The following is a 16,212-nucleotide window of genomic DNA, read 5'->3' as shown; positions in this document are numbered from 1 at the left end:
CCTGAAACAGGTGACAGATAACCACTTTCACATTGCCCTACCAACTGATAGTAATATTTTTCAGTTTTAGCAGTAAAGTAGCTTGAGCTTGGGGAAAGAATACTCAGCAGAAATAATAGATGGAACTAATTTAAGAAATCTTGGTGGGAGGGTGCAGTCCAAGCTTCTGGTCTGTGAGAGAGGCTTGGGTGGGTGTGTTAAAGCTGGGAGGGAAGGAAGGTGTTGGTTTTCTGTTATTTATAAAGCACTTGTACTAGGTGGCTGGCTACCATTGTGTGTTTCTGTAAGTTTGATTTAGAGACTAAGTTGTTTGCATTTTTACTGAGATGATTTGCTTGCAGAACTGATTTGTTTTGTATCTTGTATTTGTCTTCTCATACTAATTGTGTACAATTTACCCTTTTACTAATAAAGTATCACTATTTTATTACATTTTTCTTGTGCTTTAAAGATTAAATGATGAACTTTTACACTACATTCTGAAGATTGTTGTACGAGAATCCTGTATCTTAATCACCAAGTGCCAAACTGTCTCTAAAGATGATTTTCAAAAGCTCCTTTCAACTGTGCCTGTAAGTAAAAATGTGTTTAACAAAAGCAAAATTCTGTTAAATGTGTGCTCACACACACACTCACTCTACAAAGATAGACTCAAAGTAATCTTTTTTTTTTAATTTTTATTTTATTTTATTTTTTTTTTTTGACAGGCAGAGTGGATAGTGAGAGAGACAGAGAGAAAGGTCTTCCTTTGCCGTTGGTTCACCTTCCAATGGCCGCCGTGGCCGGCACACTGCGGCTGGCGCACCGCGCTGATCCAATGGCAGGAGCCAGGTACTTACCCTGGTCTCCCATGGGGTGCAGGGCCCAAGCACTTGCGCCATCCTCCACTGCACTCCCGGGCCACAGCAGAGGGCTGGCCTGGAAGAGGGGCAACCTGGACAGAATCCGGCACCCCGACCGGGACTAGAACCTGGTGTGCCGGCGCCGCAAGGTGGAGGATTAGCCTAGTGAGCCGCGGCGCCGGCTCAACGTAATCTTTGAAAGTCAGTGGATGACTGTGCTTATTCTAGAAATGTAGAACAACACAAATCCACTTGAGACACTTTTTCCAAAGACTATATTTCCTCTCTCTGCATAAACTGCTTAATGTGATAAATTGTTTGACTGAATTTTGGTGTTTGTGTTTTACCAAGTGAGGGGTTTTTTTTTCCCCCTATTAATTTTTAATCTAGACCAGCAGAGTCTGTTTAAAGATTGTTTTAGGGGTTAGGTAGACACTTCTATATTGGAGATGTGTGTGAGAGGGAGGCAAAAATTAAGTGCTTGGAGTGAAGATTGTGTAGCAGAATATATAAGGTTAAAGGAAAAGTGTCAAAGTGTTCGCAAGCCATCTGGAAATACATCACCTGAGAAACTAACTTGGTCTATTTTCTGTACTTTCTCTTTTTGTTTCCCTTGTCCAAATCTTTTAAAAACATGAGGATTATGATACCTTCTTGCAGTGGGGTTTAGGTCAGTTAAATACCCTTGTTTGTGTTGAAGGCTGCTTCGTCGTGCCTGCGCTATCTGATGGCAGTTCAGAATCACCTTCTCAGTAACACTATTTTGATTAAACCTGATGAGAATGATGACAGTGACAGCTCCTTGCAGGGAGAGACATTGAAGGTACAGGTAAACACCAAGCTTTCCTCTAACGCTGCTCTCTACCCAGTATGTAAAGTGCGCTTCACTGGCTGAACTTCTGTGCTCGATGTGACTTAGATTCTTGGGAGAGGTAATGGTAGGCCACTCGTTTCATAGATTTTTCTCTCATTGCACAGTGGTGACCGTATTTGTGACACTCTCACAGTGTGTCATCCGTGTGCCCTGTCAACCTTTTTGTGCTTTTGTTTACTTTCATCTTCTTTTAAGAACTCTAAGATACGGCACTTTCAAGTGATCTCATATGCACCTGAAAGTTTACAAATATATATACGTATATAAACCTGGGAGCATAATATTTTAAATAGTTTTGACCTTTTAGGTGGTTTTATAGTCTCTCAATTCAACACCTTTGAAAAGGTGGTAATTCTCTTTCCATCTTTGTATTGAATAATTTAATTTCTAAGTCTGGAGTTTATTTCATTTTCTGTAATTATTTTTAAGTTAGCTTCTGTGTAGAGGCAGGAACGTGGTCCTCCATGACACGCAGAGCAATGGCGACAGTCGCTGCAGCTGCTCCAGGCTGTTGTTGGCGTTGTTCTTCAGAATTTCATCTTTGTGGGAAAATTAGAGAAATCAAGAACTTTATTCTTCCTTAAAATGTTGACTTAAATACACTGAAACATTTACTGAGGAGAAGCCATAATTAAAGATAAAAGCCATTACAGTTCGCTTTTGTCTTACTCCTTTGTGCATAGAAACTATATAAACCATACATCTGCTAGTTTGTGCTTTTTAGTTTATCTCATTATATGAAGTTTTTTTTTAAAAAAAGATTTGTTTATTTATTTGAAAGGCAGTGTTACAGAGAGGCAGAGGGAGAGAGAGAGACAGAGGTCTTCTATCCGCTGGTTCACTCCCAAAATGACTGCAACAGCCGGAGCTGGGTTGATCCAAAGCAGGAGCCAGGAGCTCAATAACACCAAAAAGACCCTAGAAGATTCTATTAAAAAATAGTTTTATCTATTTGGAAGGCTAAATTTTCTAAAATCTTAATTAAACCATGAAGAAAAATGCAAAGACTGTCGGTAAAGGCAGAATAGACTCTGTTTGGGGGGAAAATTACAAATACACCAACATAACCTTAAGAATTAGTTTGGCCGGTGCCGCGGCTTACTAGGCTAATCCTCTACCTGCGGCGCTGGCACCCTGGCTTCTAGTCCTGGTTGGGGTGCCTTCCAGTCCAGCTCTCTGCTGCGGCCTGGGAGTGCAGTGGAGGATGGCCCAAGTGCCATCCTGGGAGACCAGGAGGAAGCACCTGACTCCTGGCTTCAGATCAGCGCAGCGTGCCGGCCCTAGTGGCCATTTGGGGGGGTGAACCAATGGAAAAGAAGACCTTTCTCTCTGTCTCTGTCTCTCTCTAACTCTGTCAAAAAAATTAGTTTGATTTTATTGTTTTAATAGAAAACAGTTATAAACTAAGCATTTCTGTGATGTTCTAGTGCTTCTTAAGACTTGACTTAGTATTTGTACTCCCATGAATTCTCTAATAGTCGTTTTTAATGTTTCATAGCCCGTAACTGCCTGCTATTTTAATTGACATTTTAACTTACCTGTTTTTAAGGGTAATGGCTTTAAGACATGAAATTGAAGGTCACTTGTGCTGCTTCAGAATGTTGTGTTTCGTCTCATTTTACTCACTGCCCTACATGCGCCTTTTACTGTCTGTTTTTCTCTTTAGCTGTGCTCATGCCACCCAAGGCAGTCTTCCCCTGGACAGTGTCTGAGCTGGTCACCAGGAGCTCTCTTGTGTTGGATGGGATGGGAGATAGGCCTTTTATCCTGGGGGTTTGGTGTGCTCCTTGGGAAATACCATGTATTTCCACCTGCACTCCAACTTCAGTCTCCCAAATCAAATTGCTGCTTGCCATTCCTGTGGACTTTCCTGCTTTGGACATCTTCTGGCCACTTCATCCTTTCGCTGGGAAATGCATCATCAATGCATCATTCCGTCTTGTCGTTGTGAGTGTATGTTCATCACAGAATTCAGAAATAACATTATGATATTTTCTGCCTAGGAGCTAAAGGTCAGTATTTTGGCTCTTGCCACCCAGATCCTGACGGGATGTGATGAAGTGTTGGAAATGCTGCAACAGGTCACAACTGCCCTCATAAACAGTGACATAGCAGATCGTGAGCAGAGGTGAGGAAATGGGCTGGAAACCATGACCTGCTGCCCTTCAGGAAAAAATATTGCTTATTAAAGTGGAATCTTTTTAGAACAAAATGTCAAATGTTCATTAAGTATAGAGGGATTTTTGTGAGAATAGGTTGAAATGGCAAGTGTTTTAAAGCCAAGTACAATCGAATTCTGTAATGTGCTTTTGTGTGAGAGTGGGCCAACAGCCATCAAGGTCATGGTGGACAGCCTCATCTCTGACATTTGGGACTGCCCTCCCAAACCAGCCTTTCCCTTCGTTATGTTTCTGCATGACAAATACTTTCAAGCAGAAGCAGTGACTTTGTGATAGCGACATCCAGCTGCTATAAAAAGATGGTACTGATGTGATCTCTCAAGATTTTACCAGTTTCGTTTCTCCAAATACATGGGTAACCTGTGAAGAGGATACACTTCTCTTCCAGAGTTCTCAAGCCCTTTCACTTTAAAAATTCTGCTATGGTTTGCTTTTAAGTTGCAAATTGTGTTCTCTGATAATTTGAATGTTAGAGATGTTGATCTAAAACCATCCTGCTGTATAATTTTTGCTTCAGTCATCCTGTCTGGCCCCTGTTCTTCGTTCTTGCACACTCTTAGAAGACTGGGACCGAGAACGTTCTAATCCAGATAGGTACTGCAGAGAGGCTGATGGTGCTATGCAGTGTCACAGTGCGTGGTGCAGGTCTGCCAAGGGCTGAGAGCCGGGGGGTGTGCAGTCTCCTTCTGGTTTCAACACCAGTGTCCTTAGTAGCCTTGGAGAATTTAGACAACCCGTCTCTTTCTCTGGAAGGTCGGCATGCCTTAATTCTTCTAGCAGAGGATGGGCATATTAAGAGTGTGGTTTTAAAGATAAATTAAAAATCTACCTACTTAGACAGAAAGTAGAGTGGTGATTGCCAGGGAGTAGGGGTGGGAGCATAAGGAGTTGCTGCTTGTATAGTGGGTTTGACTTTACAAGATGAAGAAAGCTAAGGAGACGGATGTGGTGATGGCTGCACAACACTGTTTGGTAATGCTGAGCTGCACACCTACAGTGGTCAAGATGGTAGATTTTATGGTATGTGTATTTTACCACAATAATAAAAAAGTCTGCCTCTGTACCCTGTATAAGCCTCAGTTTCCCTAAACCAGAAGTAGGTTTTACAAGAGTGGGCAAGTGAAGCAATAGTATAGCCATTCACTCCCTGCCACCGGCAGCCTCAGAGGCCAGGCACTTTGCAGGTGATAACTACCTAGAGCAGCTGTTTACATTTTAGAACCCATTTGTAAAGTGTTTGAATTGTAAACTTTTTTGGCCAAATCAAGGTGAAACCCATGAATAGCTTTCTGTGCTTCCTTCAGAAGTAGAGAAATTTGTGCACTGAATTGCTGTAAATTCTTACCTAGTTCAAAGAGATCTCAGAGTTGCTTCTTAACATGATTGGGCATTGCTTAGGCTGTGTGTCCTTTTGAACTTTTTGTAGGTTAAAAGGCTTGGAACAAGTTACTAAGGCTACTATGCTTGGTCACCTCCTTCCTGTGTTACTCACCTCCCTGATGCATCCAAATTTACAGACTCTGATCATGGCCGACGCCCTGATGCCTCAGCTAGTGCAGCTGGTGCTCTATACCAGCCAGGTATGAATGACCCTTGGTGTGTCACAGGGCCCTGCCTGCCAGCCAACCCGCTCGCCCGGGCAGCTGTGTGCATTCAGCAACCAAGTGAAATAATGACGGGATGCAGGGAAGTACTGTGTCTAAAGAGTAATTAGAATGTTCAGGGAAATAAGTTTGTTTGTTTGACTAAATTACTTCATGTAAAGCTGCTGCTCTACATGCTACTCAAACATTCCTTTATCTTTGGCTTCCTAAGTCCTTGCCAGCTACAGTGACTAATCTATTGATGTGTTCAGTTCCAGAAAGAAGTAAAATGTAAAGTGGGCTAAGTGGCAAAGCACTTCTTACTGAAGGAAGGCAGGGCAGGATTGGGAAAAGATGATTCAAATGAGAATTTTAGATGTAACTCTAGTACTGCGCAGATAACGGGTGGTAAGCCCTTGAGGACATGGTGATGGTTTTGTGTTTCAGACAGCTTTGCTGCTTAAAACCCAGTGTTCCGTTTTTGCTGAGGTGGGCTCTTCCCCGTGTGGTGCCTCGGAGCAGAAGTGCAGGCTGTTCCCCGATGAGAGGTAATGGATGCTGCTTCCTTGCAGGAGTCCCTTCCTTGTTTCCTTCTGGTGTGCACCTTGTCCTCCCTTTACAACAGTGTCCGTGTTGTATACAAATAGCAGGGATTATCTCTCTGGGAAAAGAAAAAGTCTTGAGGACCAGACACTTATAGACAGTAGTATAATTCTTTGTGAGTTTTAAAGAACAGATTAGAATGAGTTTCCCATGGATCAAGAGGATAGTTCAGAACTGATGTGACTTTCTCTTACGCTGATGACAGGAATGTAAAATACTGAGCCTTTGGTAAATAGTTGGAAGGTCAGATAATGTGCACCTGCCATATGATCCAGCTATTCCATGGCCATGTAGTTGTATCGGGGAAAGCTTAGGTTCTTTCTTACAATAACTTCTAGGTGGAAGTTCCTAATAGCTTTAAATAGAATGGCCCCAAACTGGAAACGTTCCAAATGTCCATCAACGTGAATGGAAAAATAGACTGTGGTACCTTTGTTGTAAGGGGCTTCTACTTAGCAGTAAAAAGCAGTCAACAACAGATATATGCAACAACATGGGTAAATCTCAGGATATTTATGCTGAGTAAAAGAGGCCAAGTGCCCTGAAGTATACACTGTGCAATTTTATTTATACAAAATCTAGAAAATGCAAACTCATCTATAGTGGCAGACACCAAACAAGTGATCGCCTTGGGGAAAGGTGGGGGCTACAGAGAGCAAGAAGGGAACTTCTCAGGTGTAAATGTCTGTACTTATCAAGTCATGTGCAGCTTATTGCACGTCAATTATGTTTCACAAGAGCTGTCTTTTTTTTTTTTTTTTTTTTTTTGGCCAGGCAGAGTTAGGGAGAGAGAGACAGAGAGAAAGGTCTTCCTTCTGTTGGTTCACCCCCTCCAAATGGCCGTTACGGCCGCTGCACTGTGCCGATCCGAAGCCAGGAGCCAGGTGCTTCCTCCTGGTCTCCCATGGGGGTGCAGGGCCCAAGCACTTGGGCCATCCCATAAGAGCTATCTTTTAAAGACATTGATCAGATTTTGGAAAGGATTTCCCTAGGGCAGGTGCCAGCCAGTTGAGATTTTTGCAGTAATTAGAAAACTCGGATCCGTGCTGTCCAGTATGGTCAGGTGTAGCCACGTGTTGTTATTGAGCACTTGCAATATGGCTGATGTGACCAAGGAGCTGGATTTTACACTTGATATAATTTAAACGGCCACGTGAGATTTGTAGCTACTGTGTTGCACAGCCCACCTCTGTGACTGAAACTCAAATCTGCAGAGCTGAAGGAGAGTAAGAGGATCCCATGGCAGCCAGATTTAGGTTTTAGGGTTTTCTGTTCCACAAACTCAGTCTCTGTGAAGTCACTGAGAGCGCAAGCACAGGATGAGAGGAAAAATCGCAGGGAAAGTGGCTACGTAGACTCAGGGAGCTTTCAGCAGAGGGTACATAGAAATCAGTAAAAGGAAATTGTATAGGGTATTCGCCTCACAATGGCCACCACGGCCAGCTCCCTGTGGCTGGCGCACTGCACTGATCCGATGGCAGGAGCCAGGTGCTTCTCCTGGTCTCCCATGGGGTGCAGGGCCCAAGGACTTGGGCCATCCTCCACTGCACTCCCTGGCCACAGCAGAGAGCTGGCCTGGAAGAGGGGCAACCAGGGCAGAATCCAGCGCCCAACCGGGACTAGAACCCGGTGTGCCAGCGCCGCTAGGCGGAGGATTAGCCTAGCGAGCCGCGGCGCCGGTGGAAGTGACCAGTCTTGAGTCCTTTGCAGTAACTTATTTTTCCTGAGTACTTTGAAATGGGAGCTGATGGGATCTTCTCCTGGGTATCAGTTGGGCTTCCTCTTGCAAAGAGGGGGAAAATATGAATATACTACCTAAAAACCACAAAAACTCTTAAATATAGGAATAGAAAAAGAGGAATAGAAAAATTTCATTTATTTTCATTTTATTTGAAAGGCAGTGAAACAGAGGGAGAAAAAGAGAGAGAGAGAGAGGTCCATCTACTGGTCCATGCTCCAGATGCCCACAACAGCAGGGGCTGTGCCAGCCTAAAGCCAGGAGCCCAGAACTGCATTTGGGTAGCAGAGACCCAAGTACTTGGGTCATCATCCATCATCTGCTCCCTTCTCCCACACGTTAGAGAAAGATGGATCAGAAAGTGGACACAGGGCTCAATCTCAGGCACTTCACTGTGGGATGTAGTCTTCCCAAACCAGCTTAACCCACTTTACCACAATGCCTGCCCCCACTCCAGGAGTTTTTAAATTTTTCTAAAGCCCAGGGATGGGCATTTAAAAGCTACAGTGTTGTCATATTACATGCTATAGAAAAGTTAAGAGCAACTTTTTTTTTTTTTTTTAAGATTTATTTACTATTTGAAAGGCAGAGAGTTACAGAGAGGCAGAAAGAGAGAGAGAGAGAGAAAGGGAAGTCTTCCATCTGCTGGTTCACTCTCCAGATGGCCTCAGTGGCCGGAGCTGGGCTGATCTGAGGCCAGGAGTCAGGAGCTTCTTCCAGGTCTCCCACATGGGTGCAGGGGCCCAAGGACTTAAGCCATCTTCTACTGCTTTCCCAGGCATAGCAGAGAGCTGGATTGAAAGTGGAGCAGCGGGGACTCGAACCACTACGCCACTGTGCCGGCCCCAAAGAGCAACTTCTTAAACTTGTGTGTTCTGGTGTGTTTACATTTTATTTTTCTTTTCCTTGCTGCTAACCTGAGTCCCGCTCCTTTTCTCTGGTTTAAGAATGCTGGAAGAGAAGGAGGAGCCCGGCTTTCTCACTGGCTTAAAGATCCCCGCCCCCTGGGCTGCTGGGAAGACTGTGGAAACAGTCCACCCTGTCAGAGACAACTATAAGTTTAAAGAGACTGTGCACATCCCAGGAGCTCGCTGCCTGTATCTGAGATTTGACAGCAGATGCTCTTCACAATACGACTATGACAAAGTAAGCAGGACTGGGCTTAGTGGTTCTGCCACCAACTGCACTGATCTGTCAATGCTTCTTATTTTTCTTTGCTGCTGGTCACCATTCTTGACTTACTTCTGTTATTAATGAAACTGAGATATCTAACCTGTGAAAGAACAGCTGGAAGACTCGTCTGCTAATGTTGTACATGCTATTTTTATGTTGCTTATTAGCTCTCTATTTCTCCCATCCGTGTAGTATGTGAGGGCAAATGGTTTTATACCATCAAGGGAAGTTTTTAGTTAAAAAGTAAAGTTTTTTTTTAAATAAAGATTTATTAATTTATTTGAAAGGCAGAATGGCACAGAGAGAGAGCAAGATCTTCTGTCTGCTGATTCACTTCCCAAATGCCCGCAGTAACTGAGGCCGAGCTAGACTGAAACCAGGAGCCAAGAATTCCCATCTGGGTCTCCCACGTGGGTGGCAGGAACCCAAGCACTTGGACCATCATCTGCTGTCTTTCCAGGTGCATTAGCAAGGAGCTGGATCGGACGTGGAGAATCTGGGACTCCAACCAGTGCTCCAGTACAGGATGTGGGTGTCCCAAGCAGCAGCTTAACTTGCTGCTCCACAACACTTACCCCAGAAGTCAAGGGCTTCCTAGTCATACAAACTGCGAGGTGGTGACTGTTCCAAAGTATGTCCGCTCATGTCAGTCTGCCTCCCTTCAGAGCTCCTGGCATTAGCTACCCTCACTTCCTAGGTTCATGTAAACTGATGGTTTTAAGACAGAAATGGAAGAGGTTGCCATTTTAGTTGGTGTCATTTTGTTTTCCTTTAAAGACAGTAATTTGCATATTCTGATCTATGATAACTTAGGCCTGCAGTAGACATGAGTGTTACATGTTAAAGCACAAAGAAGCTTACTGCACGGATCAGAGTACATTTACTTTTCCAGTGGTCCCCACCCGCTGTCAAGAACAGGTCTAAAAGGGTGAGAGATCTGCAGCTGGTCAGCGCCTCGGGCTGCTGATGCTGCCTGAAGACCGAGCTGAGGTGCTGCATGGAGTCAGAGTGCACTTCGGAAGGCAGGGTTTGGGCCTTACAGAGCCAGGGCTTTATTTTTCCTGTGGAAGTATTTGAATGCCAAATAAGATATCAGGGTTTCTGCTTTATATTAGAAAGTTGGTGGATTGGATAAAAAGAAATGGCCTTTAATGAGGAAAGGTATTAATACATAAAAAATGACCCAAAAAGAAGCAACCCTTTTCTTGCCCTGAATTTGTTTCGTTTTTGTTTTATACCATTAAGCAACACTCTAAAATATATGGCTTATTTTCACTTTGTTGCATTTTTAAAAATCTTTATTTATTCATTGATTTTTTTTTCGGCACTTTTATTTGTTATGTTAGATATAACCATCTTTCCATCAGTATTTGCTCACTTTATTAATTTGGGGGTGGACTTAAGGGGTCAAACTGAATCAAACTGAAGGGGTCAAACTGAGTTATGTATTAATTAGAATTAAAATAAATATTTCAAATATATATGTGCATAATGACTGGGTGTAGCTGTTGTAAGGCAAGGCCCCCAAGCAGTTTGAAGTGTGGCAATATACAAAGCGTACCTTGTATTTTAGATCATTGCTATCACTCTGCCCTGTAAACATCAGTGGCTGATTGCATCCCAACCAGCATCAGTTGTGCCTAAAAATTCATAGATATTAGCTATATCATAATGATACCAGTGCCTGGTTGTAAGTGTGTTTTTAAACAACCCTTGTTTGCAGCCTTTTTATTTGTAGATGTTGTCTTTGTTTTCTTTTACAGTCTAACGGTCTATTTTCTGTTTTGAAGTTGGTGATATGCGCGGGCCCCAGCACCAGCAGCAGGAAGGTTGCTGAGTACGGGGGCAACACGCTGGGCTACGGCAGCCGCAGCGTCCTAGGAGCCGGCTGGCCAAAGGACCTGGTGAAGGTACGGCACCCGCTCACAGCACCTCCAGAAGAGTGAATTAGGTTCCTCGCCCCCGAGTGCTGAGTGTCCTCCCAGGAAGCACTTGACACGGGCACTTGTTGAGGGAGCACCACCTTGCCAGGCCTAAAGATGTGCTCCTCGTCAGAATGGCCCTCCTTTCTCTCGTAGGACATCAGACCTCTGTCTGCTCCAGAGCTTGGATCGCTCCCACAGGTCACAGCATTTCCTTCCTGTCCATTAGAAGAGCACCTTGTCCTTCCAACTTATTTCTTCTCCAGTAAACCACAGGCCTGTGTATTTTTAAAGTATTGATTTAATATTTGTAAATTAATTTGGGCCTTTGGGGCAGATTTGAAGTTGGAGCAAAAATAATGATCCGTTGTTAAGCTGCAGTGGTTAGGGCCCTTCCGTGTAATCTGGGCTCCAGAACTATTTGCTACTTACTACTTCTCTGCCTCTAACACGAATATGAACACAAATGCCCATTAAAGCCCAAAGCATCCGGAGTCTGTGCCCAGACCTTTATTTCCTGTACGTCAGATCCCCTCGAAGTCAGCACAGAGAGCTCTGGCGTAGTCTGGAGTCTGCATGCAGCACGTCTGCAGCAACACGGCGCTTGATTATGTGCCCAGGGAGTGCTTTTTGTTTCTCACTCACGGAGCTGTCGTGTAAAGCAGAGCAAGGCTTCCCGCACTCAGTGCAGTTCTTCAAGAGGATTTGTCAGTTGCTTGCCCTGTGTGAGGTGAGAAAGAATTGAGGGAACTGGCAAGAAGAATAGAAATCTGAGGAATTTACCAGAAACTCTGCTCAGTGTTTACTGAGTCTTTACTGTGAGCCTCTGTTGGGTGATAGTGGCCCATTTCACCAATTCCTTATCCCAAAGGCTACCCGGTAAGGAGAAACACCTGAAGCATTGGTAACTGAATGAAAGGGAATAGAATTTGATTAAAAAGAGAGAGAGAGAAAAGGAGTGAACTATTGCTCTGGGCCTTTTGAAAGTAAATCTCTGAAATTCATTGGTCTCGTGAAAATTGTGTATCTTGTTTTTAAAGTGCATTTTCCCTCCCCCCCCCCCCTTAAATTTTAAGGTGGAAGGAGATACAGTCACCTTCTCCTTTGAAATGAGAAGTGGCCGTGAACACAACACTCCTGATAAAGCTATGTGGGGCTTTGCTTGCACAGTTCGCGCTCAGGTACTTGATTCTAACCACTGCTGTGGGCAAAATGTACTCTCTCCTGTGTGCCTTGGTTACATAAATCATATTTGCCTTGGAAGCAGGGCAAAATATGAGCCACTGTTTCATCCATCTTTTTCATTTGACAGTAGTGAACTACCAGTTGTTAAGTAGTCTTAGGGGATAAAACTAGCCGTGTCCTACATCAATTTATTAGTACAGATGACATTGCTAGGGGCTCTGTCTTAAAAGCCTGGAGGAGAGACCTGACTCCAGCCTCCTTCCATACAACAAAGAAGACTCTAGCACAAGTCAGCACTTGGATCCCGGATTTTAAGAGTGGCAGGAATGCTGCTATAATCCCTCTAGGTGCTAGGTTTTAAAACCATATTTTGGACTTGGAGGTTGCTTAAGGTTTACCAAGCCAAGGCTCTTCTGGAGTGGAAAAATTGTTTAGAATGTAAGCTCCATGAGGGCAGGGATCTTTGTTTTGTTCTTTGATGTATCTCAGGCACTTAGGACAACTGCTGGTACACAGGAGACTCTCACGTTCTCAAATGAAACTCAGTGCAGTTGCTGACAGCATCGTGGTTGAAGCACAGGATGGAGGTGACAAAAGCAAAACAAAATAGCAATTTAAATGTTGATAGGCACAGCAGAGGAGCAGTTATGCAAAGAGTCTGGGCTGCCTGCATGTGATTTGTGCTGTTTTTAATATGGAGTCTTATCGGCTCTTCTCTCTCCAGAATTGTGTTCCAACTTTATTCGGTGGTCATTCCAGCACCACCATCTACCTGTGATGTTGAGTGCTGTACCTGTGTCCCATAGCAATGACACTCAGTGCTGCTCTGTGAAACCCTGCGGTTGGGGACAGTACAGTGTGGTGCAGCACCAGCTGCAGCGCTCTGCCAGTGTCCACTGACCAGTGTGGTTTACCCCTGTCTGCATTGTAGGAGTCTTCAGAGGATGTCTCGGGAGGCTTGCCCTTTCTGGTAGACCTGGCTTTAGGTCTGTCTGTGTTAGCTTGTTCCATGTTAAGAATCCTGTATAATGGACCAGAAATTACCAAAGAAGAAGAAGCCTGTCAGGAGCTCTTGCGGTCCAAACTTCTACAAAGGTAATGAAAGGTTCAACTGAGCTAGTTTTGCCCACAAAGGAGAAGGAATTTTATGTAGAAAACTGTCTTTAGAACATTTCCCAACTGATTGTGCCTACTGTTTGACAGTCTCAGGGGTGTGATTGTGTTCAATAAACAAGATGAAAATTATAGCTTGGTGCTTTCTGGCCCTTATTTTACTAGATTTAAAATTGCATCTTTGAATCTATAGGCTTTTCTCTAAGTCAAACATTGTATAATTAAGTTGGAGAATCCCCAGATGGATGGGTAGATATGTGCTTATGCAAACATTGCACAGTGTTCATTGTAGAATCTGGGTAGTAGGGATCTAGATATTGCCATACAATGCTTTCAGGTTTTCTGTTTCAAAGTTTACATACTGCTGGGAAGGAGGTAGATTCCCAAAGGTAGGCTTTCATGTAATACTCATCTTGCTTTAGCCTTGGGAGGTTTGACGAATACTTAACACATCATGTGATTCTTCATTTTTGACATGTGTCAAACGTCAGGTAGCTTTCCAGTAATTTTGATTGGAGAGAAAGTGAGAAGACTTTTTTCTGTTTGCTCAGGTGTCAGTGGCAAGTGGAGGCCAATGGCGTGATCTCTCCTGCCCTCACTCCGAGCCCGTCTCCACGGCCTCTGACCATAGAGGAAGACAGAGAGTTCACCTACCCCGCTGACGTCCTTGTGCCTGCTGCTGGGAACTACTTTGACCTGCCCCGAATCAGGCTGCCTCCAGGAATCATGCTGAAGCTCAGGGAGATTTCTGGGCGTGCTAGACCTCAATTCAGACCAAGTATAAAGTAGGTTGCTGTGTGGCATTTTACTCTTTCCCAGGAAAAATCATGTTTAAGCAGTTGTAGTGAGTGTCTGTCTTCTCTTAATTCAGCTAGTGAACCTCACACTTTACGCTCACTGAATGAAACAGGAATACTGGTGCGGTGTTCCAGCTGCGTGGTTCTCGAAGCTGGTCCTTGAGTAATCAGTATTAGCATCGCCTGGGGATCTGCTAGTGCTCAGGGCCCATTTCACATCTATTTAATCAAGCTCTGAGGATGGACCCGGTTATTTGTGACTTGGCAAGTTTCCCATGTGATTCTGATGTACATTACGTTGGACAGGCTCTGGATTTTTCTCAGGTGGTCTACCTTCGCCGAGTAGCCAGACTCTGCTTTGATTTCTTTGGAGTCTACAGACCTTTCTTTGTTTCTGACGCCTGGTGACATAGTGAAAGGGCTTCAGGATGTCAAATTTTTCCGTTTCAAATGTCTGTGCTATTCTTGCTTAAGGTCTGTTTTGTAGCCTCTGCCATCTGAGGCAAGATTGACCATTACAAAGAGACAAACTGGGGGATGAAATTTAAAATGAAAGTGATATCGAATATATCATCGTTTGAACCCACTATCCATTTACACTAAATAACGCAAGCTGTAGTACTGCACAAAGTCAATTTGCTGATCAGTGATGCTGAAAGTCTGATTTTAGCTTTAAACCTATTCCAGCTTTAACATAACTCAGCTCAAAATACGTAAATCGTAGAAAATGAAATTTCTTTAATTTTGATTTCTAGCTTCATCAGCCAGTTCAGTTTTATCAGTTAATATACTAAATTATTTGCTAACATAAGACTGCTGTAATGCCATCATCATATCCATACTACTTAAGCTATTTGTCCTAAAACAAGTGTGATGAATACTTAATATGTTTAAGTCAAAGCTCACGTTCTTCATCCTCTGATGTATAGCATTGGTAAGGTAAGAGTGTGGCTCATCCTGACTGGTTTCCATTGTCATCACAGAGAAGTGATTCAGCCAGATGTGATGGAGGAAATGGTGGTGTCGTGTGTTATTAAGCACTTGAATTTGGTTGATGCCCTGCAGTCCCTAATAAATTTCCAGTATCAAGAAGAACATGCTGAGGAATATGATTTATTGTGTAAAATTATGGGAGAGACCTTTAAGAAACTTAATGCCATGGAGAGACAGTTGCAGGTAAGTGAAAGCTAAAATGCTTATATTTGTCTTATAACTTGTGGGGAGCAATCCGGACTAGACTGAGTTACTGGAATTAAGACTTATTCTATGCACCTGCTCTCCCACAATATGGCGCTGGGAGAGAAGTAAACAGCTTCCGCACAGCTGCCTCCAGTTCAACCAATAAACTGTAGGACTTGCTCCTGATTGGAGAGCAGCGTACTCGGCGTGTGGGCAGCCGAGTTGGGATTGGCAGAGGAGGACTATAAAGGAGGAGAGAGACGGCATGCACTGGGAACATCTAAGGGGAACATCTGAAGGAACGCCTGTGCAGCCCCCGAGAGAGCCGGCCGGCGGTGTGCCGCTCCCCTGCGGAAGTGGGGAATGTGGCCAGGGGGAGCTGCCCTTCCACGGAGGTGGAAGGGATAGTAGCCAACCCGGGAAGAACCAGCAGCAAACCCGGGGAGGGCCGAGCAGACGAAAGAACAGCGCAGGGTCCTGTGTCGTTCCTCCACGAAGAGGGGGAGCGACATAATGGTGCCGTGACTCGGATATGAAGCCTAGGCAGGGCTTAGTGTCGCTCCTCCATGAAGAGGGGGAGCGACAATAACTGTTGGAAATAATTTATTCCTTGAAAACTTCAAGAAGTTTAAAAGAGAATCTACATTTTTGAAGAATTACTATTACAACTAAAACTTCTGATTTCAGAGATTACACTTGTTTTCATTTTGCATCTATTTATACACTGATTTCTTTTTATGTATCAGAGTGTTGCAGAACTGGAACAGAAATGGCAAAGTGAGGTTGATGATGCCATGAAGGGGAAATTGGAGAATAATATGCCTTTCTTTTATGATTACCATTTTAATGAGGTGAGCAAAATGTGTGGCTTATCACTAGAGTATTGTCATTTATAGAGCAAAGGTATGTACTGTGTGTGTGTTAGATAAAATAATATCATTTCCTAAAATGTTGCATACCCCGTTCTTTAAAAGGGGTTGGCTGGAAATTGATTAGATCAACATGTCAGTATACAAATTATTA

At 43.7% G+C, this 16,212-nt stretch overlaps 1 protein-coding gene across 8 annotated transcripts in view; it reads left to right on the top strand.

The window, feature by feature from the left end:
* HECTD4 (HECT domain E3 ubiquitin protein ligase 4) overlaps window positions 1–16,212 on the top strand; it is a 200,810-nt gene that overhangs the window by 108,451 nt on the left and 76,147 nt on the right. For 4 of the 8 annotated variants that reach the window (XR_016227112.1, XM_070066214.2, XM_051826787.3 and 1 more), the window contains exons 16-27: window positions 452–572; window positions 1,543–1,671; window positions 3,720–3,844; window positions 5,323–5,476; window positions 5,927–6,027; window positions 8,768–8,966; window positions 10,757–10,903; window positions 11,992–12,096; window positions 13,032–13,195; window positions 13,765–13,998; window positions 14,994–15,186; window positions 15,936–16,040. Coding sequence is in view for 7 of the 8 variants with exons in the window: in XM_070066214.2 (XP_069922315.2) it covers window positions 452–572; window positions 1,543–1,671; window positions 3,720–3,844; window positions 5,323–5,476; window positions 5,927–6,027; window positions 8,768–8,966; window positions 10,757–10,903; window positions 11,992–12,096; window positions 13,032–13,195; window positions 13,765–13,998; window positions 14,994–15,186; window positions 15,936–16,040 (1,777 nt within the window). In the remaining variant the exon portion in view is untranslated. The remainder of the gene's footprint in view (window positions 1–451; window positions 573–1,542; window positions 1,672–3,719; window positions 3,845–5,322; window positions 5,477–5,926; window positions 6,028–8,767; window positions 8,967–10,756; window positions 10,904–11,991; window positions 12,097–13,031; window positions 13,196–13,764; window positions 13,999–14,993; window positions 15,187–15,935; window positions 16,041–16,212) is intronic. The other 4 variants (XM_070066217.2, XM_070066215.2, XM_070066216.2 and 1 more) reach the window with 4 other exon arrangements.

The sequence above is a fragment of the Oryctolagus cuniculus genome, chromosome 21, assembly GCF_051225735.1.
Source record: "Oryctolagus cuniculus isolate XC-2025 breed Fujian yellow rabbit chromosome 21, ASM5122573v1, whole genome shotgun sequence".
In the NCBI taxonomy this organism is placed as follows: Eukaryota; Metazoa; Chordata; class Mammalia; order Lagomorpha; family Leporidae; genus Oryctolagus; species Oryctolagus cuniculus.
This window is presented reverse-complemented; position numbering and strand designations above follow the sequence as displayed.